The sequence below is a fragment of the Pagrus pagrus genome (assembly GCF_965226575.1).
Source record: "Pagrus pagrus genome assembly, chromosome: 14".
Classification (NCBI taxonomy): domain Eukaryota; kingdom Metazoa; phylum Chordata; class Actinopteri; order Spariformes; family Sparidae; genus Pagrus; species Pagrus pagrus.
The window spans coordinates 1460154-1483119 of record NC_140198.1 but is presented as its reverse complement, the minus strand read 5'-3'; the positions used below and the strand labels follow the sequence as shown (position 1 = coordinate 1483119).

At 43.0% G+C, this 22966-nt stretch overlaps 2 protein-coding genes across 5 annotated transcripts in view; one reads left to right on the top strand and one right to left on the bottom strand.

The window, feature by feature from the left end:
• Nucleotides 1-1868: 1868 nt before the first annotated feature.
• LOC311269665 (putative monooxygenase p33MONOX) lies at nt 1869-9649 on the bottom strand. 3 transcript variants are annotated; one of them, XM_084373986.1, is made up of 9 exons: nt 9495-9649; nt 7400-7532; nt 7165-7230; nt 5663-5838; nt 5453-5567; nt 5039-5166; nt 4166-4269; nt 3885-4051; nt 1869-2564 (listed from the first exon to the last, which is right to left on the bottom strand). In XM_084373986.1, the coding sequence occupies exons 3-9, from the start codon at nt 7187-7189 to the stop codon at nt 2350-2352; spliced, it is 930 nt and encodes a 309-aa protein (XP_084230112.1). In that variant the 5' UTR covers nt 7190-7230; nt 7400-7532; nt 9495-9649; the 3' UTR covers nt 1869-2349. The 3 variants fall into 3 exon arrangements, with proteins under 3 accessions (XP_084230112.1, XP_084230114.1, XP_084230113.1); XM_084373988.1 differs by having other exon boundaries at nt 1869-2561; XM_084373987.1 differs by lacking the exon at nt 7400-7532.
• Nucleotides 9650-10844: 1195 nt separating this feature from the next.
• pof1b (POF1B actin binding protein) overlaps nt 10845-22966 on the top strand; it is a 32287-nt gene continuing 20165 nt past the window's right edge. For both annotated transcript variants that reach the window (XM_084374224.1, XM_084374223.1), the window contains exons 1-2: nt 10845-11612; nt 16930-17019. In XM_084374224.1, the coding sequence (XP_084230350.1) occupies nt 11166-11612; nt 16930-17019 (537 nt within the window). In that variant the 5' untranslated portion in view covers nt 10845-11165. The remainder of the gene's footprint in view (nt 11613-16929; nt 17020-22966) is intronic.

Sequence of the window (22966 nt, the reverse complement as noted above, 5' to 3'; positions counted from 1 at the left end):
GCTGAAATAAATCACTACAGATCCACAGAGAGTACGTTTATGGGAATTAGCAGTTAAAGGAACAGTTTACCCAAAAGTCCAACATAATCCAAGTCTCCAGAGACTGAGATCCAAAATTGATCTGTATAGACGTTTTTTTACACCATCACAATTTCAGGATTTCAGCATTTAAAAGGGCGTAAATATCATCTCCTCAGATTGACTTTAAAATCACCAGCTACTTCAGTTGTTCAGGAGAAACTCCAGAAATGTTTTGTGGACTACGAAACTTCACCCGACTTTCCATCAACACGGAGGGAGGAGATGATGACTGGACTTTACTTTTTTTTAGGTGATCTATTCCTTTAAAGTTAACCTTGCTTTGTCAAACTGTCCTTCAAAAATCTGTTTTCACACGAAAAATAAAGAAGCACCGACTCGTTTTTCTAATGAGAATGTAGTATTTATTCTCCGTCTTTTCAAAGAAGAATAAATCACAGAGACATCGTATAAATCAAGGAGAGTGTCTCTGAACATTAACTGGGAAAAAAAAGTGGAACAGAAACACAATTCATTCAGACCACAGAGTCACACCAACATACAGATGTGATACTTGAGAGATTTAAAGGGAACAGCGTCACACTTGGAACATAACAGACCAGAAACAGTCATATTCATTTCATATTTACAGCTGCTGACGGCGTGTTTTCTGACAACATCTGACTGACACCACAGCAGAGTCACAGGTGGGAAACGACTTGGATTTGAAATGTTCACTCCATAAAACAGACTCCACCGCTGTGTCACATTACACATGTAATCTATTACCAGTAAACACTGTGGGAGTTTCCACTTAATAACAAAAGTGCAATAATAATAATAATAATAATAAACAACAACAATGTGCCAGGTGCTACATCTCATTTAACAGCTCAATCATCTTGCAGGAAACTTGTATGCAAAGACATGAATTAGCAGTGAGCTAGTGTTGTAGGAATGTCTGAAACTCTGAACTTGTTGCAGTTTCTAAAATGAAACCTGTGTTTAATTTCATTTTCTGTTACTGTAAGGCAACATGTTTCCTCCGCACTGTGACGACTGCATGCGTCTTCAAATGTCAAAAGCAAAAGTGTGTCTTTGAAAAGCTCGTTCACAAGGTTTCTGCAGGATGTGGCCGGCCGCTGTGCTCAGCCGCCGTCTCTTCAGTCGACAGTGAAGCACCAGAACAGAAACACGAACAGGAGTCCTTCATATCTGAACATAAAAACAGAGGTGGACACGCTAACAGAGCTCACACACTAATATTAAAACACTTTGTGTCAGTGTGCGAGTCGTGCTCACATGTAGCTCTGACTCCCACACACACAAACGCAAACACACCAGGTGGGCGTTTCTTTCTTCATCAGATCTGTTGCTACAGGAGCAGGTTACAAAATCTCAATAAACATTAAAACATATTAAAAGAAACGCGTAACACAAAACAAACGAGTGAACGTTTCAGTGAGCAGGAGAACAATTTCTAACATTTCCTGAGACAAAATTAGTACAATGTATCACGGATTTCTTTTTTTTGTTCTGTCGATTCGTGTTATCTACACTTCATGAATGAGTCGGACTTCTTGTTCCCTCTCTGCTCAGTGAAATGCCACTTTAAGAAAAATTACAGATTGGATCATGGAGCTCGTCTCCGTGGGGATAAAGTGCATTTACAAGGGATCGTTTCAAACCAGAATCATCGTCTTCTTCACCTTCAGATGATCACAGGTCTCCAGATCAGTCAGTGGTTGATTCATGCTGAATGTGTCGAGTCCATGTGGGAGTCGGCGTGCTGCAGCTGGATGTCACGGTCAACAGGGTGAAGGTTTACAGCCACGCAACACAGACGGGGAAAATGTCTTCAGTCTTCTTTTATACAGAATTGTTTCAGATGCAGGACTGAACAGTGGTTATCTGTCTGTTGAGCTGCTGTTCAAGGTCCCATGAAATGACTCTGAGTGTGGTGAAATTTGTTTTTCTTTTTTTTGTTTTGCATAAAAAATGGACACTGATAAAAGCTGCTCGCCTCCAAAACTGACAAGAATGAGGGAAATGTCAGGACCAGCAGAGTGAAATCTTTGTCAGAAGATTAATGAGTGAACAATATTTATGATGTCGCATCTGAATTCAAATAAAAATTCATATTTAGGATTATTATATATTATTGGATGGAAATGTCATCCTGTGCAAGATGCTAACAGAAAATCGAAGGGTTTTGACTCAAAGATGAATGAAACACATGTTAAAAGTAGCAGTAGGTCGTGTGAGAGACATTTTCATTTCAGGGGACCTTCAGCTTTCGAGCGACGTGCAGCTTGGACGTCGTGTCTCCGCTCAGAAGCCGGAGGGCGTCAGGATGTTCATGTCTCTGGGTTTGAGCTTGTGCGGTCTCGCTCCCTGACGTCGACCCTCCACCGTGGGGATCTCCATCTTGGGCGGGGCCACCGCCTGAGCTGCGGGGGTGTCGGCCAGCCGCGTGGCCTGTGACTTCATCACCTCCATGGGGGTCGGCTTCTGGGCGCCGCGATACGCCTGCAGCGCAAAGCCTGCTGGGAAAAGAGCAAAGACGATAAATTCTCAGAGTGTGGAAAAAGAAAATGCAAAAGTCTGAAAGGATTTCAATAAATAACACAATCAGATGTCTGACTGCACCCATCAGGTTGTTCACAGCAGTTTCTGCAGTCTGCCGACTCTCAGTTACTTTCTTTGGTTTTTTAAAACATGAATTAGTCAGAAAACAAAACCCAAAACAACAAATGAAATGATTTAACCCATTAAGAGCAGGTCCCTTTAGAGCCTCGTGCGACGTGAGCGTGTTTTGTGTGACTGAAGAAATGAGGTGTAATTTGTGAATGAACACTGAAACTGAAGTTTGTATCTGCGTCAGCGGCTGAGAAGTCAAAGGTTTTAGTGAACGTTAATAATTCTGTCAAGTTTTTCAGTAACAAAGGACGTTTTCAAACAATCTGAGGTTTCAGTCTGTGTATGATAGTTGGAGTGAAGCCTTCCTGCTAATAATTAACATCTTCTGTTAAACTGTTTTCAAGACAAGTCAGTCAGTGTGTTACATCACTGCAGCTGCCTCTATTGTAAATGTCAATATCTAACCATTTATACATGATAATGTAGACAATGTCGACTAAACAACAACTACACGGGTTAATGAGTCTCCTGCCATGTTGTGATGACATCAAGCAGTTATTTGATTTGTTTTAAAGTCTACAAACTGTTTCTGAGCCTCGACATGAGCGACTCCTGTCTGAAGCTGTTTTCTATAACTTCACTTCTCAAAACAAACTCGTATCACTTCTCTTACCTAAAGTCATCCGGGGAAAAAGATTCTTCTCGTTTCAGAACAGGCTGAATCGTTCCACATGTGAAAATCTAAAAGTCGTTTCTCAGCAGCAGACAGCGATGTAAATGTAAACCTGTCTGATCCACTTTTATACCCCCGGCACCAAGAAAAACGCGGCTTAAAAAGGCCAATAAGTGAAGAGACTGAGGGGGGCGTGGGCTCAAACGTAGTGGGTCAATATTTACTGTCAGTCTGAAGGTCATCCGCTCGCCTATTAACCCAAATCCATGAGTGTGTGTGTGCTCGTTGTTTAACTCAACTCTCACCAGTTTTTTGTTTACGCCACATGAGACAGCAGGAGGGTTTAAAACAGAGTCCACAGGGACTTATGAAGCGCGTCCTCTGTCAGTTTGGGTTCTTCGATGTTCAGTACAGTTCAGTACAGAAGATGGTGACAACAAATACACTAAATCCTTAAACTACAAAGAGAATTATAGTGGATTTTTTTGGCGTGGGAAGGGGGAGACATTTCTGTGACACACCACAGTTCAGTTATGTGATTATGTGTCTGTACCGGGAGTCGAAGGGTCTGATCCCAGGTCAGAGGTCGACTTCTGGACGACCGGCCGCGGCCCGAACACGCTCCAGCGTTCGACGGCTCCTGCTGCGGAGTCTGCCAGGTCCATGCTGCTGTTGGAGGAGCTGATGCTGACCTCTGAACCGGTGCTGTTGAACCAGGTCCTGCAAACACACAAACAGAGAGTAAACACATCTGCCAGTGTTTATCCCAGTTTGTAGGTTTGGTGTGTGTGTGTGTGTGTGTGTGTGTGTGTGTGTGTGTGTCTGTGTGTGCACCTGCGCTGTAGTTTGGGGGAGCTGTGTGGGGTGCTGGATGGAGTGGACTGGGTGGAGGAGTTCAGCCGCTCCTCTCTGGACTCCAGACTTTGAATCTGCAGCTTCTGAAAACCAACAAAAACAGACGTCAGTCTGAAGTCAAACCTCCGACGTGCGAGGACTCAGATTAATTAATGTATTTGCATCTTTTTATTTGTTATTTATTCTGTTTTAAAACGTGTTGCTCTCTCTACATTTGCTGTGTGACGTGTTTTTTACAGCTCTTTTTTCTTTTGTTCTTAGTCGTTGTTATAATCGCTGTCTTCAGCGGCTGCTTGTCTGTTTCAGTCGTAGTTTAATGTCTATCTTAGAGTTTAGTTGTATCAAGGACGAGGACTGAAAATTTGAAACTACTAGAAGTTTCTATATTCATTTAATCGGTTGCATTTTAATTAGACGTAATGATGCCGACATGTATCGTCCCTGTCAAATCATCTGATAAATACATTTCTATACACAGTCTATTTTTTCTTTATCTTCAATTTTATGATCAATTTATTTTTAGAGATTCAGAATAAAAGAATGAAGAAATACTTGTTTTAGTCTCTTTTCTTTTCATTCTTCTCCAGACCTGGAAGTTAATATCAAACTCCAAACCTTTGAGAAACCCTGGCCACTTATTACATTTGTACAAAGACTGATTTTCTCCATCTTTCACAACAAGTGATGTCACACGTAGCAACAACTTCAGAGTAACAACAAGAAGGAATCAGTGTCTTGTGACCTCTGACAGTAGTGCTGTTTGATAAAACACATGACCGTAAAATGACATCAAGTTCTCATAAACCACATTGTACAGACAGTGTGTGTGGGGTCAGTGTGTTGAAGTCTTACATGGCGGGACTCGGGGAGGCGGTGGTGGTGTCTCGTCTCCTCAGCAGTGAGGCCTTTGTGTGGCGTGTAGCTGGCGTCTGAAAGCCCCGCCGTCTGCTCGAACTTGTACACACTGTCCTGAGTCTGCTCTGAGAGACGGAGAGAGAAAAACAAGTTTAAATAACTGTTAAATATCTATTCAAACATTCAAACCACACAGCTTTAGACAGCAGCTTTAAAAAAGGTTGTGGGAACTCATGGTCAACCACGTCACGGTGAATAAAAACAGGTTTCAAAGACTCATGTTTTCTCAATTTAAGCTAATTCTTACCTTTGTGACATTATTCATTTCTCATTTCTTTGCTGTATTTCATAAAATAAAGAGAACTTAAATATAGAATATATTAAATATATGATATATGATCTGTAACGTACTGGTGATGAGAGAACTCATGATGACGGACGAGGCCTTGGCTTTCACTACCGTTGGTGACCTGGAGGGGGCGATGTCAGCCAATGTAGGGTGACTCGCAGCACCGCTCTCATCCTCCTGGTACAAACACATCATCATCATCATCATCATCATCATCATCACCGTCATCTACACACTGCTCCACACTTTAATATTAGGTGGCTGCGTCTCACCTCAGCCAGATGAGAGAACTTCCTCTCCGGTATGATTGGTCGTCTCCACAGGTTGTTGATGCTGATGTCATGAGGGGGCGTGGACATGGGGGCCTCCAGGTTGTCGTCGTAGCTGAGGGCCCGTCGGGTCATCCCGATGGGAAGCTTCATCCCGCCCATCCCAGAACCCTCGATGGCTGCGGACACAAACGACGAAGACGACTGAACAACAGCTTCCTGGTACTGACGGCGCTCTGAGCCTCCAGTTAAACAGTTAATTCATCGAACTACTCATCAGAGCAAACGAACACGTGCAATCAGGTTTGTCAATAGTCTTTGTTGTTTCTACCATCAAGTATTGTGTGTGTATCACATCACACAAAGTACTCAGAGAGGCACAACACGTTTGTTTTTGGTCTTTAATGAGATCTAGTTCTAATTAATTCATCATCAAATTGTTGCTGTTGACTCACATTAGGTGGAAGAGTCATTAACTGACTCGCCTGTTAAGTCTCGAGTCAACTGCACTGGATGAGTCAATCAAAGTTAAATTAATCTCCAACTATTTGGATAATCGATTAATCATTTCACTTGTCGTCTGGTTCCATTAGTGACGAGTCTTTGGGTTTTGGACAAAAGAAGAAATCTGATATAATCTGCTTATTTGACAATACGAAGGAGGAAACTGTTAACAGTGGAAGAACTGGCTGATACCTGACACCTGGAACGTGCTACACTGGGTTAACATTTATTTTTCTCTACTCTGTCATCAGTTTGTTGTTGTGAAATTTCTGCTCCTGCTCAAGGCTCCGATTTCACGCAACGTTCCTGTCGGGACTGAAGGTTCTGCTCGTTTAGTTTGGGATGTTTTTACAGATGCGAATAGATACGGATAAACAACGTGTGATTCAGTGTAATGAATGTGTGCTATTGTGTGGTAATCATCTGTTACACGTGTGATGCAACATGATAATCAGTGTTTTTCTCCGTCTGCTTCCAGCTGAAACCAGAACGCTGCCTTCCAGTCCAAACTTACAGAAAACAAACTGAAGGCTTCAGTGAAAAGATACGATATAAATCTCAGAAACAGGAAGAAAAGTGAGGCGGGGCATGATTATGTTCAGTATGTGGACACCTGATTATTACACCCTTATGTGATTGCTCAACGTTTCATTAATCATCCACAGACATTAATCTGCTGCCACTCTCCTGGTTTGAAGCTGACCAACAGATTTTGAGGACTGGCTGAAGGTTTGGCTCCCATTCATCGACCGGAGTGTCAGTGAGGTCAGCGCTGATGTTGGCTGATAAGGTCTGGCTCACAGTCAGCCTAACTAATGTATCACAGAGTCACTGGAGTGGAAACCACTTGTTCCTGGACCTGGCTTTGAGCCAGGAGGTATTGTGTTGAAACAGGAAGAGGCCTTCCCACGAAGTTAGAGACCAGCTATTGTCTAAAACAAAATGCATTCTCCAAATCATGTGACAAAATGAAAATGACTTCTGCTGCAGGACACACTCACCTGGTAGGTCTCCTGGGCCAGACATGATTTCAGTAAGACAATGAATGAGATCAACCAGGACAGGAGCTGGAAACAAGAGACGGAGAGGTTTCTGTTTTATCACATCTACGTACAGAGTGAGTTACACACCAGCCCTCCTCATCCAGCACATCCACCTACTGAACATCCCTCAGACTACAGGAACAGTGCAGATACAAACAGAGGTGAATCAGACAGAAGGTGAACTCGCTCCGACCTTTCTGCTGTGTTGTTGTGATGTGGACTGGCTGGTGAGGCGGCGGCAGCAGCACTGGTTACATTGGTCTGTCTGAGACACACAAAACCCTCTGGCAGTGCATTGTGGGTAAGCAGCCAGGCCGGGGAAGGAACTAAGGACAGAGGACAACTGTGTGAGGATCTCATCCATTTAATGTACTCGGTCATTATGTCCACATCACAAAAGGTTATTAATCAGAAATCTCATCGTGACAACAAAACCATCCCGACAATATTGATATTGAGGTATTTAATCAAAAGTATAGAGTGTTTTTAAATTTCCTTCCTCGTTTCTTGATGTTTTCTTTTTTTGAGCGCCTGGATTGTTTTTGGAAACACCCTTTTCTCCCGTTTTCCATGAGCACCTGACACATTTTGTTTTTCCTACATTGTGTTAAATAGAGCCAGTCAGCTGCTCTTTTTTGTTGCTTGGCAGATTTATCCAAAAACAGAGACAAACACCTAGATAACATTTCTCCAAACGTCAGTCATACATTTTTGATATTTTTAGTTTCACTAAAATTATGAAAAGAGACATTCTGTGGGCTTGAACAATACTTGGTCTTGTATACTTTTATAATGTCCGAACAAAAGAATTTAACTATAGATTTTGTTTTGGTCATTTCCAAAAAAATAAAGCAACAAAAATAAAAAAAAAAGGGATAAGTGCAGGTTAGGAATGAATATTGATGATAATAGAGAGAGAAAGACATTTTATAATAACCATCATCAATAAGTTATAGTGAATTAAACTTTAGTTTGTCATTATTTCACTGTTAACAAACAATTAAATGCCTTATAACCCATTTATTAAGACATTGTTTATTGTAAAGTTGCTATAATACTTTACAAATGGTTAATAAACACTGTGTAGTTCATCTATAAAGATTATTTGGATGATAATGAACCTTTACAGCTGCTTAATAAATGATTCAAGAAGCCTTTCGTTGCTTGTTTACAGTCAAATAACTGGTAACTAATGTTTGAATGAGAACAAATGCATCACTGTGATGATAGTTGTTATAAATGTGTTGCAGAGCAGACATGTGGGATGTGATCCTGTGTTAGCCAGCAGGATTACTCCAGAGGATGATGGCAGACAGGCTGATTACATAACTGCTGCTGCAGCCTCAGAGAGCAGCACCGCCACTGACACACACACACACACACACACACACACACACACACACACACACACACACACACACACACAGAGGCTCTTCAAAATAAAAGCTCTTTTTATCAAGCGAGCCCTGCTACTATACAGTCAGACTTACTGACGATTAAATGATGAATATAAGAACAAGCTACTGTTTTTTTCTGATTAGGATCGACTCAAGCAACATGTTAGCTACACCATCATGTCTGGATGTTATAAATATGAATGGATGCTGGAGAGATGAGGTCAGATGTTTTTTGATGAGCTGAACAAGCTGCGACCTCTGTAAAGACATGAATATATTGTTTATGTCGTTAACATTATAAAATGAGTCGTTTAGTACAAACACATCCCAGATTAATGTCACAAATCCTGCCAGCATCACCACGACAGAGGCCACAGGCTCGTCCTCGCAAAACTCCATTCAGAAATGCAGCATTTTAAGACAATCCACAGGGAGGGTAGCAGGTATATAACTGTGTGATGCCTTTGGTTTTCACATGATCTGATGAAATCAGAAAATCCCCGTATCCGCCAAGAACATTAATTTTCAAGTAATTCCCACGGATTGTTCGTTAACATACGTTACGTTGATAGAGGGAAACAGAGGACTCAGAATTAAAACGTACATTTAAAAAAAAACAGGTGTATTGGTGTATTTTAACTCATTCCGAATTGGACAATGGCTGCTGCACATTCGCAAAATGTCTGAAATTGAGTTTTAACATTTACATCCATCCACAGAAAAGCGCTGCGTCGTTCAACTATATATTTTATGAATGGAGTTTGGTTTGAGCTTGTAGGATCGCCCGCTAAAGATAGCGGAACCAGTCGGAGCTGAAGGGCAACGAGATGCTGAGCAGTTGGCGGCTAACACCGACTGACGGCACCGTGTTGTCTGCTTCATTTATCTCACCGGAGCTGATGGAGGCTTCAGGACGACGACTGAAGCTTCCGTGACCCTCTAATGTCGACCGGGGCGAAGAGCGGAGAGCAGCCGGGGCGTCGGGTCGCAGCCATTATTGTGTCCGATGGATGAAAAGCGACGCTTCCTCTGTGGAATGTGACGGACGTTGGCTGTTCTCGCTGCGTATCGCGAGAGTTGAGTTGAAACACGCACACAGCCACGTGTACGAGCCTCAGATATAACCAAGAGCATTACAATCAATAAAGACACATATTGAATGTATCAGAGCGAGAAAAAGACAGGTTTAACAGTCATTCATGATAATATCAGTAATCTATTTTATTTTGGTAAAAGCAGCAGACACAACATGAAAACATGTAAACGTTACTACAAATATAATATTAATAAAAACAGACACAATATGAAATATTTAAAGTGATCCAATCAATTTATTAAACTCACGAACTCTATTTCATCCTGCTTTTTAAGTGACGTCATGAAATCAAACAATCTGTAAACTGAAATAAATAAAAGTGCCGAAAATAAACTTTATTATTAAAAGCGAAATAGAAAATTATTGGATTTTTTAACAGTTCAATGACTGTATTATATCTAACTGTTGTTATTTATTCATAGCCTTTATTATTTCATTTAGTATTTAATAATGAACACCTTTGCTCTCCATATTTTTCACAACAAATAATAAAAAAAAAAGGGATTTGCTGACCACATATTACAAACTCTTTGTATTTATCAATAAATGTTTACAACATATCTCAACTTAAGTTATAAGCCACTATATCTAATGGGCAAGTTCTTCCTGCCATGGCGGTGGAAAGTAACTAAATTAATTTACTCAAGTCCTGTACTTAATTACAATTTTGAGGTACTTGTACTTCATTTTTTAGAATCATTTTAGTACTATGTACGGTTATAAATCTATATATAAGTATATAAAAACAACAAAGATATTTTTTTAAAACCAGAGGACATCAGTGCAGTGTTGCACATGAAGGACAAGAACACACATATGAATAAATGTAGAAATAAACAATTAAATACATTAATAAATAAATAATGTGTCAGTAGAGGCGGTTTGTCTCCCTCTAGCGGCGGCTCCAGGTTCAGCAGCTTCTTCACCTTCACCTCACCTTCACTCACCTGCTCCTACAGGTTTCCTCCTCACTGTGCAGGTGTGTTAACCCCTGGCAGAAGTCTATTAAAGGGGCAGGACACCTACATGTAGTTAAAGGTGTTGGATTCACCTGCAGGTCACGGCAAAAGAGTAGCTGCAGTATCAGACACACACACACACACACACACACACACACACTGAGACAGGTGAGCCGGGCTGTCAGCACACCTGAGGCTGTGAGCTCACTGTTACGTCACCAGGTGGATGCTGGTGCCGGTCCCTGAGCCCTCCCTCCCTCCTGCCGCTGCTCTCAGATCAGTATTTGCATACAGAGCAGCAGGGCGGGTCGGTCTGCCTCCCCACGAAGGACTCCTCCAACCGGACTTTCCTCTCCAGTCCGTCCAGCAGAGGAGGAAGTGAACAGGGGCGGTTCTGCTCTCCGCTCTCTCAGGAAGTCTACCTGCGCGCTTCGAGAAGACTTCCCGCGGTCGTGTTTGGTTTCTCTCTCGGTTTGTTGGAGGGTCTGAACCGATCCACGCGTCAACATGTCCACGCGTACGAGCCGGAACACGACGACGACCTACCGGACCGTCAAAGTGGCGTCCCCGGAGCCGGTGGCCAGCACGGTGTTCGCTACCAAGACGGTGTCCCCGCTGCCGTCCCCGCTGCCGGCCACGGTGCAGTCCACGGTGTTCTCTGCCAGGACGGTGTCCCCGCTGCCGTCCCCGCTGCCGACCACGGTCCAGTCCACGGTGCCGTACGCAGCGAACGGCTACGAGACGGTGCGGTACCTGGTCCCGATGCAGCAGCCAATGCAGCAGCAGTCCTACGTCTTCATGCAGCAGCCTATGATGCAGCAGGCTATGATCCAGCAGCCCATGATGCAGCAGGTGGTGTCCCCGGTGTACCTGCAGGGTGTGCAGGGCCTGCAGCACCTGAGCGTCAGCAGCCAGGAGTCCGACAGCATGTACCAGCAGCACCACATGATGGAGGTGAGCCCCGGCGGCAGCTGCTTCTTAAAACCGCTGTTTTTTAAAGGGGGTCTGGCACCGATGTTTGTGGGACCCCGAGCAGATTGTTAAATACCTGCAGCTCATTTTATTTGGTCACGGCCAGAGTTTAATTTCCTACAATAATTCATTTATCAGCTCACCAACAGTCAGCCACGCTTCAACAAGTGTATTGTTCAGATTTCCTTCTTATTATTCTAATCCTACGAGCCTGGTTTTAAAATGATAACCAGATTTAATCCTGCATCTTGATCTGGACTCCAATGTAAAGTTAAAGGAACAGTTCACCCAACAATGTTAATCCAGTCATCATCTCCTCCTGATGATATAAAGTCAGGCTCAGTCATCGTCTCCTCCTGATGATATAAAGTCAGGCTCAGCCATCGTCTCCTCCTGATGATATAAAGTCAGGCTCAGCCATCTTCTCCTCCTGATGATATAAAGTCAGGCTCAGCCATCGTCTCCTCCTGATGATATAAAGTCAGGCTCAGTCATCGTCTCCTCCTGATGATATAAAGTCAGGCTCAGCCATCGTCTCCTCCTGATGATATAAAGTCAGGCTCAGTCATCGTCTCCTCCTGATGATATAAAGTCAGGCTCAGCCATCTTCTCCTCCTGATGATATAAAGTCAGGCTCAGCCATCGTCTCCTCCTGATGATATAAAGTCAGGCTCAGCCATCGTCTCCTCCTGATGATATAAAGTCAGGCTCAGTCATCGTCTCCTCCTGATGATATAAAGTCAGGCTCAGCCATCTTCTCCTCCTGATGATATAAAGTCAGGCTCAGTCATCATCTCCTCTTGATGATATAAAGTCAGGCTCAGTCATCATCTCCTCCTCCATGCTGATGAAAGTCAGGTGAAGTCTCGTAGTCCACAGAACATTTCTGGAGCTTCACAGTAAAACAGAGTTGCAGCGTTCTGCTGAACACCTGAAGCAGCTGGAGACTTGATTTAAAATGGAGAAACAACCAAAACTCCATTAAAACTTAATTAAAACTTTGCTGAATTAGCTGTTAGCACTTCCTGTTAGCAGTGAACCTGTTCATGTACAGACAACTCACACTGGATTACTTTGATACTGAGAAACCTTAAAAACATGATGTTTCTCAGGCAGGTTCTGCACATGTAAGGAGCGTCTTTTTAAAGGATTTCTAAGCAGATATATGGAGTCATCATCTCCTCTCTCCATGCTGATGAAAGTCAGGTGAAGTCTCGTAGTTTCTGGGGCTTCATATTAAAGTTTGGAGCCATTTGATGTTTGTTTTCTTGCTTTCTCCGTTTTAAATCAAGTCCCCAGCTGCTTCAGTTGTTTAGCAGAACGCTGCAACTCTGTTTTACTGTGAAGCTCCAGAAATGTTTTGTGGACTACGAGACTTCACGTGACTTTCATCATCATGGACTCATTAAATGGCTTGTTTACTGAACAGAGTTTGGTGAGCGGCTGTGAAAGTCTGAGACCAGATTCCAGCCCCCGACACGTCAGCTGCTCTCTTCATTAGAGATGTAAACAACATTATTAAACAGGTGATTCTGAGCTTCAGTGCAGATTTAACATGACTCTTGTTAAACGTCGGCGTCTGTCTCATCGTCGATGTTTCATGAGTCGGTCGGTCAGAATCAGTTTGAGAGTCGGAGCAGGAAAGTGTTGATCACATCAGCAGTGTAAGCATGTTTCCAACATAGCGATGACTTATCAACTGTCACACTGCGCTCCGAGTTTTCACAGCCTGTGATCACAGATGAATATGTGAACGTGATGGACAGGAAGTGTTACACAGACATGTGAGCTTCGTTTTAATCAGATGGTTTGCTGTTTGGTTTGTCGAGCATGTTTTTGGTCTGTTGGTCTGAAAAAACAAGTTACTAGAAGACGTTACCTCGGGGCGTCGGATGTTAGAAGAGATGCTGTTATGTGACATTTTGTAGAAGGAAAATAAAAGAGAGATTAACCTGAAATCAAAGATAATCATCAGGTGCAGCAGCCCGAGGCCATCTCCTCTCTCTCTCTCTCTCTCTCTCTCTTCTGTTTCCTGTCAAGTTTAACAGCTGAAAACACCAAAAAAGGTTTATAAATGGTATAAAACCTGAACTCTGTCAGTCTGCAGCTGTCAGGTATCATGTGTTGACACCCACTGCCTTGTTTCCTTCATCTTTAATCAGATATCTCCTGATTAAACTCATCATTTAAGACACTGTGTCTCTGTTAGTTTCATACATGTCTGCTTTGTTTAAACACTCATGCAGTTGACAAGTAAAGCAGAAAAACAGGTTTGGTAGTGAAAATAAACCCTTTAAAATCTTCAATACAAAGTTTGGTAACCACAGATAAGTTCATGTTTCCTCATGTTGCTGCTTTACGTTTATTTAGGTTGAGTTTCCTATTTTCTCCTCACAGCGCTGTGCTGCTGCTCTGGTTAGCTTTAGGACACGAAGCCACTTGGTTCAGTTAGAAAACATCATGGTTTGGATTAAAATGCCCGCTTTAGTCGCCACGATCATGAATGGAGACGTTCTGTGAAAAATAACTGGTTCAGTCGTCACAAACGGCTCAAAATGTCCCTAAATGTCTCACTTCAAATCGCTTCTTCTGTCCAACCCAACGGTCCAAAACCTGAAGACTCGATTATTGTTAATCGTTTCTGGCAGGAGGAGCTGTGCCACTTTTGAAGAACATGAAACTCTTGCGGGCTGATTAAATAACCACAGACGCTGTGTCCCTGCCAGGATTAGTATTAATTTTAATTGTGTAGTTGCACAGATCAAACTGTGCTGCAGGACTCAGTCTGTCACCTGTTAGCACCTTCGCTAACAGCTCTGGTTTATCTGACTTCCTCCTCATCGCTGACCCTGTAGGAGGCACCGGTCTGCTCCTGCAGATAATCACTTCCTGAATTCTTTGGCCTTCGCCCTCGAGATGTTTTACACAAAGTCTCCACTGTAGGCTGAACACATCTGAATGATATCTGCTCCTCTCTGTGTGTCTGTTAAAATATTCTTCTCTTCTGTCTTTACTTTCTGTGCTTGTTGTCCGGATCGCTGTCTCCTTCAGGATCACTGTCCTGTTTGAGTCCCTGCACTCTGAGCTAAATTCTCACGGCGTGTTTGATAGCGAGGCGTCGCCACACCCGGTCTGACTGTGCTGACGCGGCACACCCTCACTTTTAAAGACAAACACATTCTTCTACCTGGTCGGATCACCTGAGCTCAGCTAGATCATCACCAGTAAAATCTGTTCCTGTGGAGACACTTTAAAGTTGCTACATGCAACAAGTGTTGTGACACGTGTTAAACTTCAGCAGGTTTTAAGATGATGACAAAACATTATTTATTGACAGAAAATGAACTTTTTTCTCCAGTTTTCTGTGTTTTTCTTCGTTAGCCGGACAGAACGCACGATCTGAGGACGTAACCTCAACCTGCAGAGACTTTTGAGTGATTTTTCATTTTACATGAGTTTGTAGAAAAGTAATTGAAGATAAATTGAGCAGATTTCTTTGAGGAGACTTTTGAGCCACAGAGCTCGACTGGTTTTTGGTGCATTTCACTTGGCGCTCACACACCTCTTACCTCATCAGAAAGTATTTCGACTGTTGTTGGCACTGCTTCAGTTTTCGATTTTGCTAATTCCCTCAGAGTGACATCAGGACAGGAGGACAAGTACCAACATTGTCTTCACACCGTCAGGAAGTTGTACTGCAACTTGAGCTCATCAATCAAAATTTTAGTTTGATACAAGAGTCAGAAATGACCTGGCTGACAAACACCGTCATCTTACAACAAATGAAACCCGCATCGTACTGAGTGTGTTTGTTGTGATGATGTGATGAGTGAAAGACGACATAAACGGATCTGAGTGTCAGAGACGTCGACAGTCACATCCTCTGAGGTCTTGTTGTGTTTCTGTCTGGAGCTTCAAGGAAGAATCAGGAACAACCGCAGACTATTTTAAGTCTCAGCTCACCTCAGACGAGTTCAAGTCAGAGGAAGTCTTCGGTCTGGTCCTGAGTGATTCAAAACAAGTCAGAGGCGAGTGTCCATCAGAGGAAGTCCTGAGGAGTTCAAGAGGAGTCAAAGTCAACTCCAGACAGAAAGTCTCAGATTCAGTCTTGAAGACGAGTCCAAGTCAGGCCTCAAGTGCCTTCAGAGAAGATCGAGTGAAGTCTGAAGTACGTCATGACCAGTCCAGGTCAGGTCTGCAGTTCACGAGTCTGTCAGTGGCAGTTTCAAGTCAGATCTCAAGTCATTCGAGACAAGTCCAAGTTAAAGTTTTGGATGGCGGCCGACCCGACCTCCAATCTCAAAGCGTCAGTAATTGACGAGTTTGAAACGAGACTCAAAAAGACTTTCTTACAGATTGGACCTTTTTAAAGCTCAAGTTATTCCAGAAAAGTCTGAGTTATTCATGATGAGTCCAAGTCGAGACTTGAGTCACCCGAGTATCAAGTCAATCAGGAATACTTGAGGTCAAGTCTCAGAGGCCTGCCTGTCACAACTGAAACATGTTAGCATGTTAGCACTGAACTCTACAGCTGTCACAACATAGCAGGTGCGTCAGATCATGAACACAAATCAGAGTTGAGTCTTCATCTGCGACGTCACTGTGTCACTTGAGCTACGTCGGCCTTCATCATCCTACATGATGCACCTTTGAGAGGGCTCCACCTTTTCGGGCGTCTCCAGCGCCCTGATTCAGGAGTGCTACGCATGTTTTTACTGGTATTTCTGAATCATCACTCGCTAGGAAGTAAGTGAGAACATTTCAACATCCGTCCTGTGTGAAACACTGCAGCTCTGAAACCGGAGGAGTCACAGTTTATCTGCACCGAGAGCTTCATGTGCCGCTTCACAAGAAATACTCAGTTTACAGATGATTTAACTTTCTCTCCTGACAGTTTTTGACTCTTTGTGCCTCTGTGGTGTTGAAAACTGTCGGCCACGCTCATAAATCCTTGTGTATTTCACTTCTTCCTTACATTGTCTCTCCTACATTGTCATAATTGTACCTGTGTTTAATGCGTCCAGATTAATTTTAAGCTCGCTCGCCTCACATTACCCATTTTAAAACCAATAAAGTATTTTAATTTGAATTGAAAGTGCCAACAGGTTCAAACCATTCATTTGTTTAGGCGGTCTCACAGGTTTGCTTCCGGCTGATGGACTTGACCCGATGTTAATATTTGATATGCAAGTCAAATGCAAACATTGTTATTGATTTGCTTGCTCGTGCTTTTGATGAGGACGCCATGTTTTCTGTGTCCGAGAACCGACGTTTATTATCTCCCGTTCTCATCCGACAGTCTCTGTCTCAGAGCGGTCAGTCTCTCTCTTCAGTCTTCAGCCAGTCGTCCAGTCCCGTCAAGAGCCCCGCGCCGAGTGCTGAGGAGGAGGTAAACACACACACGTACACACACACACATGCACATGCACTAAACACGCACTAAACACACACTGAACACACAAAAGTACACACTCACCTCCCTATGAAAGCGTCAGTGAAGCAGAAGTCTGGTAGCCACACAAGTATGTCCTTCATTCAGTGTAAACCTACTGGAGTGAAGCCGAGTTAAGTCTTGCCTTCAGTTCGGGTTTTCTCATCAATTATTCTTTGTAACAAACACAAACAATAGATGCACAGAGACGTGAGGATAAGCATGAGAAATCAAACTTTTAACCTCGACAAAAGCAAATATTCTGACACATGAAGCAGAAACTCGACTGGCACCGACGCTGCAGGTCAGTCACCTCGGCAAACACAACACATTTACAAGAAAATGAGTCTGTTACCTGTCGAGACAAGTTGTAGCTAATCCCATTGTGTGAAAGTGTCTCTGGAGATGATAAGAGTGCGTCTGCACTGCAGTGAAGGGGACACATCCATTAAAACTACATCTTTGAGCTGATGTGAAGCAGCTGCTGTGAAAACATGTCTGATGCTGTGGAGAGTTAAATCGTTGCTCTCCTACGGATTAAAAAACAATATAGTATCCTGTTAAATGCTTAAATGGGGTCCAACATACTCGGACAGGTGTTAATATACCTGAGTGGCCCTCCCAGGTGAACTATGTGTGGGAAACACTTCTAGTTGATAAAGTTTCTCCTAACCGGGGATGTTAATGATGAATGATTAATCGCTGTTAAGAATGTAACCGATTTAAAAATGTATTAATCGACAATCAGAGATGTACACGAGTACATAAAAAAGCAAGTTTAATTCAAAAATAAGTAATTTGTCATTTTAAAATAGAGACAAACTGAGATTTCCTTTATCTGCTCTTTACTCCTGATGCAGCGTCCTCTGTGTTGGCATCGAGCACAGATCATTAAAGCAGTGATTAACTGATAATTGATTGTTCAGGTATCCGACCATCAATTAAAGGAATTGCTTTAAATCTGCATCCCTACTCCGAGCTCAACACAGAAATTGAGCCATTGAGAAATGGCGAGTCTGGTGACTTCCTCTGCTGTTCACAGCTGACTGTACTGTAAAATGTCCCGAGAGAAGCTGTGAGGCTGTTTTCCCTCCACATGTTTGGATGGATGATATGGTTGTTATGTAGGCTGAGGCTTCTCTGTGGCAGCACACTGCCTCATTTGTTCTGATACGTGTTGACATTTAACCTCAATCAGATAATTGCAGCTCTTTGCACGCGACTATATTTTGTGATTTTGATAATATTTGGATTAATCGTGCAGCTGTACTGTAAATAAACAAAAACATGCTCCTGTGGACGAGCTGAGACGTTTCTGTGAACTTGATTAAACTCCGACGAGCCTCCGAGTGAGACGTCACAGCTTCTGACTCCTCTGGTTCAAATCAATCAGACCGAGCCTGCAGGTTTGTGGTTTGAGCCCTCGAGCCAACTCTCCCAGTGATTAACGGTTTGAGGTAAAGTGTTGCAGTAAGAAAACGAGAAACAAAAAGAAGTGAAAAAATGCAGGAGGGCGTGTGGCGTCCATCTGTTGGCTCCCTGCAGACACACCCATCGGCATGAAACTCGACATGGGAACATGTCGGTGTGTGAATGGCAGCAGCTCAACAAGTGTGTTTTTTTCTTTACTTCACCTCGAGAGATTAACTGCACACACGCACACACACACACACACACACATCGCCCTGCCTCCACACACACACTGTAACAACAGCACTTTGTTCATAATCACAGGACCTTCAACTGTCGCAGTGCTGACAAAACCATTCGGGGTGGGTGTTGGATCGGGGTGTGTCGGACACTTCCCAGAGGCCTCGGCTGTGGGCGGGTGCATTCCTTTGATTTGAACCTGCAGCGTCATGTATACGACTGTTGTCAAAACAGGGAGGTTCTCTGATTTATGGCGGCTGATTGACGCCACTTTGATGCCATTTGTGTTGGCAGGAAGGGAGAAAGTCGTCAGTGCCTGCAAATTGATTAATTAGTTTTGTTTCTGTGATGATTTTAGTTTTAGCTCCACATTTGCTGCCTTTTCTTTGACAGTAAACAAAGAGTTTTTGGGTTTTAGACTGTTGGTTGGACAAAATAAGCGATTAGAAGACGTCACTCTGGGCTCTGAGAAACTGTGATGAGCATCATTAGATGATAAATTCACTATTATTTATGAAAATAAGTGTTAAATAGCTCTTTATTCCAACAGTTCACTCAATCACTGCTACAGAGAGTTGGGTCAGTAACCCATGTAACTCCTGCTCATGCAGAAAAAGAGTAAAAGACGTTTTCTGGTGTCCCTGATCCAGTCAGGACAGAGATCTCCTCAAAGAGTCGGACCTGTCTGCTCGGGGCTGCTGCCACATCGTCCGCAGTCAAACAGAGATGAAGGAGACCAGCTGCTGGTCCAGGAGCTTTAACTGGATGATGATCAGTTCAAGACTGAATATTATGTTTATTTCAGGATGAGTTGGGGACTGCTGAGTCTAAGTTTTTTCAGATTGAGGCGTTCAGAGCACTCTTGCTAAAATGTGAGGTGCGCAGAGATCATAGAAAAAAGTAAAATGTCGACTCTCGCATCAAAAACTTTGTTCTGTCTGACTGGACCGTTCCAGGCCGACAGTCCACGTCCCAAAATATAATTTAATATCATTTTGCTGTTATAAAACAGAGAAGCAGCATTTTGTCACATTTGAGATGTTTGAATCAGAAACAAGTGTGACAACATTTTTTGCATGAATGACCTGTAAGAAAAGGATGAAGTGATGTCATTTTACATCCAGAAGGTCAAAGGTCAGCTTCACTGTGACATCATGACATCCTGCAACAAACGCTCTGGTCGTTATTCACCGCCGCAGCTCAGGAACAACTTGTCTGGTCCGAACACCCACGAGCCTGCGATTGTAGCTGGTTATGAGCGACTTGTTGTCAGCTGCCACAGATGATTTCAGCTGTTTGTCTGTTATTGTTTTAATAATCCCTGTTTGGATTCTCTGAGGTTTTCTGACTGGTTAGAGTTCAAGATCCAGTTTGTCCAGTTTTACTCTTTATTGTCCTCAAACAGGAGAATCAGACAATAAAACATGTTTTAACAATGCGAACAATAAGAGTCAGGATCAGAGAAAGAGACGGGCTGAGTTATTTGAATTCAGTGCAGTTATTGTATATGAAATGAATTAAAATTTAAACCTGTTACACTGCACTTCTCTGATGCAACCAGACTCTGACATTTGTTTGTGGTGTGAGCCACTTCATCGATGTCAGTGGAGCTTTGTGGTCATGAAGCTGCAGTTATATCATATTTCTTTGTCCAGAAACAACCTAAAAGACGCAGGTTAAGAGAGGTTAAGTCTTGTACCAACACTGAGCTTCTTCATTTCCCCGACGTCGCCTGCAGTCACTAATCTGTTTTCTCTGCAGCTCACTCAGTGCGTCTTCAGTCTTGTGTCAGAAAACGTCTTCAGAAAAAGATTCGAGCTGTCAGAGAAGAATCCGTTGATCTGCTTTTCTCAACAAAACTTTCCTCTGATGGTTTTGTGGCTCGTCGAAGTCGAAGTCAGATGAAACTACCACACCCTCTGTCTCTGTGGGAGTGGAGGAGGAGAGGCTCTCCGCCATTTATATTTCTCTTTTATACATTTATTAATTGTTGAAGGCGTCAGGAGCTATTTTACAGCTCAGTGTTTGAGTAGCTCAGTGTGACATGTTTTCTGTCCTCAGACATTTAAGTGTCTTGAGAAGATTTGAATTTTCTCGTCTCACGACATGAGTTTGTAATAAAAACAGAGCCGCAGGTGAAGCTGAGGGGCTGAACTGCTGAAAAATGTGTACACACACACACACACACACACACACACACACACACACACACACACACACACACACACACACACACACACACACACGTGACTGACTGAGGGGTGTGTGTTCTTGACTTAACTGAGCACAGTCTTTGCTCGGTCGGGAGTTGACGGGGGAGGAGGTAGCCGGGTGTCAGAGTGTGAAGTGTGATTATAAAACAGCTAATTGATCGATGAGATCATGTGAAGCAGCGATTATACATCAAGAGCAAGAGTTCATGTCTTGTTCTGTCACAGACCCGGTTCAGACCACAGGTGGGTTTCAGATGACTGAGGTCACATGCAGAGTAACATGCACTGTGTGTTCTTGTTCCCAACGTCAGAATAGTTTGGAAACTAACTGAAACAAACCTGAAAGTCAAATCTAATTAAATTCCAGAGAGCTCTCTTTAGTTTAGTTTCAGTATATGTTAACTTTAGTCATCTGTGTCTGTGGTTTTTTGTTCTGATTGCCAATAAAATCAATGAATTAAAAAATGCAGCCACTTTTGGCTCTGATGCAGTCGCCCTCCGTCTGTTGTCAACTCTCAATGTCCCGCCCACAACCCCATCTGATTGGTTACAGGTCACAAATAATCTGTCAATACTAAATAATCTGAATGTGCAAAGTAACGAAAGTTATCAAATAAATGTAGCGGATTGGAAGTTTAAAGGAGCAGAACATGAAATTATACTTTGCAGAAATAAATGATTCCATATTCAAAATGTTGGCACTAAACTTTAAATGTTGTGTACGAAGCACGATGTGCCGCAGGCTGATTTCTAGGCGTACGTCTCATTTATGAGAGTAAAGATGGTTTTGTTGGATCATTAAAGCAGAATCAGAGAATCCAGATTCACACGTTCGGTCTTGTTTGATCACGGCAGCGAGACGTCAGCGCCAAGTTTGTTCTCATTCTGTTATGTTTGGAGCTTTTCACCGTCTTCTGACAGCGATGACAAAACCAACACAGCGTGATGGATCAACAAAGAGGTTCAGTGTCGGGGTGGAAGGCGTGGTCAAATAAATAAACCAGAAACTGGTTCTGATTCTCCTGAGACTCGTTCTCAGGGTGATTTTATAGATCGGAGTCGTACCAGAGGCCAAAAGAGATGAAGACACAGTTAAATCTGTATGAAACCACCCGTCGTTAACGAGGTCGATCACAGGAACGTCAGCAGCTACAGTTAACCAGTCAGCCTCTTCAGTGATTGGACGGCACAGACTGTATGTTATACAGTAGGTAAAGCTGTAGCTGTGGCTGCAGGTGTGATCTCAGGTGTGATCTCAGGTGTACAGGTCTGTACAGGCCAGACTCGGCTGTATGTTTCACATAAGAACAGATGAAACGACTCGGCTCAGCTTGTGGTTTGTTACTTTTAATTTCCTCCATTATGAAATATTAAAAACAGCACCAGCAGCAAAACAACAACACAACTGATCATCAGCCTGCTTTCTCTGGTTTTCATGACGCAGTCAGCCACAGACCTTTAAATATTTTTGGCTTCCTGTTGTTCCATGTGGGGAAATGTTAATGTCGCAGCAGACTGAGGTTTGAGACGGCAGGCTGGTCTCAGCTCTGTGGTGACGGATTGGGGAAGTCCTCTTCCTGTTTTGAAATTTATTTTTTTCCAGTTTGGTTTGGAAGAATTTGACCGGCTGACAGTTCAAAACCCAGAGATGTTTATTTTTCATCGATGATAATGAAGTGAAAGGCAGCAGATCGTCACATTGGAGGAGCTGGGAACAGAGCATGCTGGGAAGCTTTGCGTGATAAATAATTAAATCATTAATCAAATGAGTGGCTCATTAATGTCCTGTCATTGTTCGACTGTGTTGGCTGGTCTGCTCCTCGGATGGTCCTGCTCCAAGAGTCAGGAAGAAATTCTTCCGACTTCGTTTTGTTCATGTTGGAGCAACATGGACGCCAACAAGACGCGTTTAACAGTTACAACATGACTTATAATAGTGATCTCACCATCATCCGTCATGTTTCAGCGTCGTATGATGTCAACTTGGCAACTTTCCGAGTTGTTGTTCCGACTTATCCAAGTTGGAAAAACGTTCGTCTAGA

Excerpts from the sequence above, each read along its gene's own strand:
- LOC311269665 (XM_084373986.1), bottom strand. The coding sequence starts at position 7,189 with ATGTCTGGCCCAGGAGACCTACCAG. Across the intron at positions 5,568-5,662 it reads AGTTCTCTCATCTGGCTGAG|GAGGATGAGAGCGGTGCTGC; the intron begins GTGAGACGCAGC and ends TGTTTGTACCAG. Across the intron at positions 5,167-5,452 it reads CATGAGTTCTCTCATCACCA|AGCAGACTCAGGACAGTGTG; the intron begins GTACGTTACAGA and ends TCCGTCTCTCAG.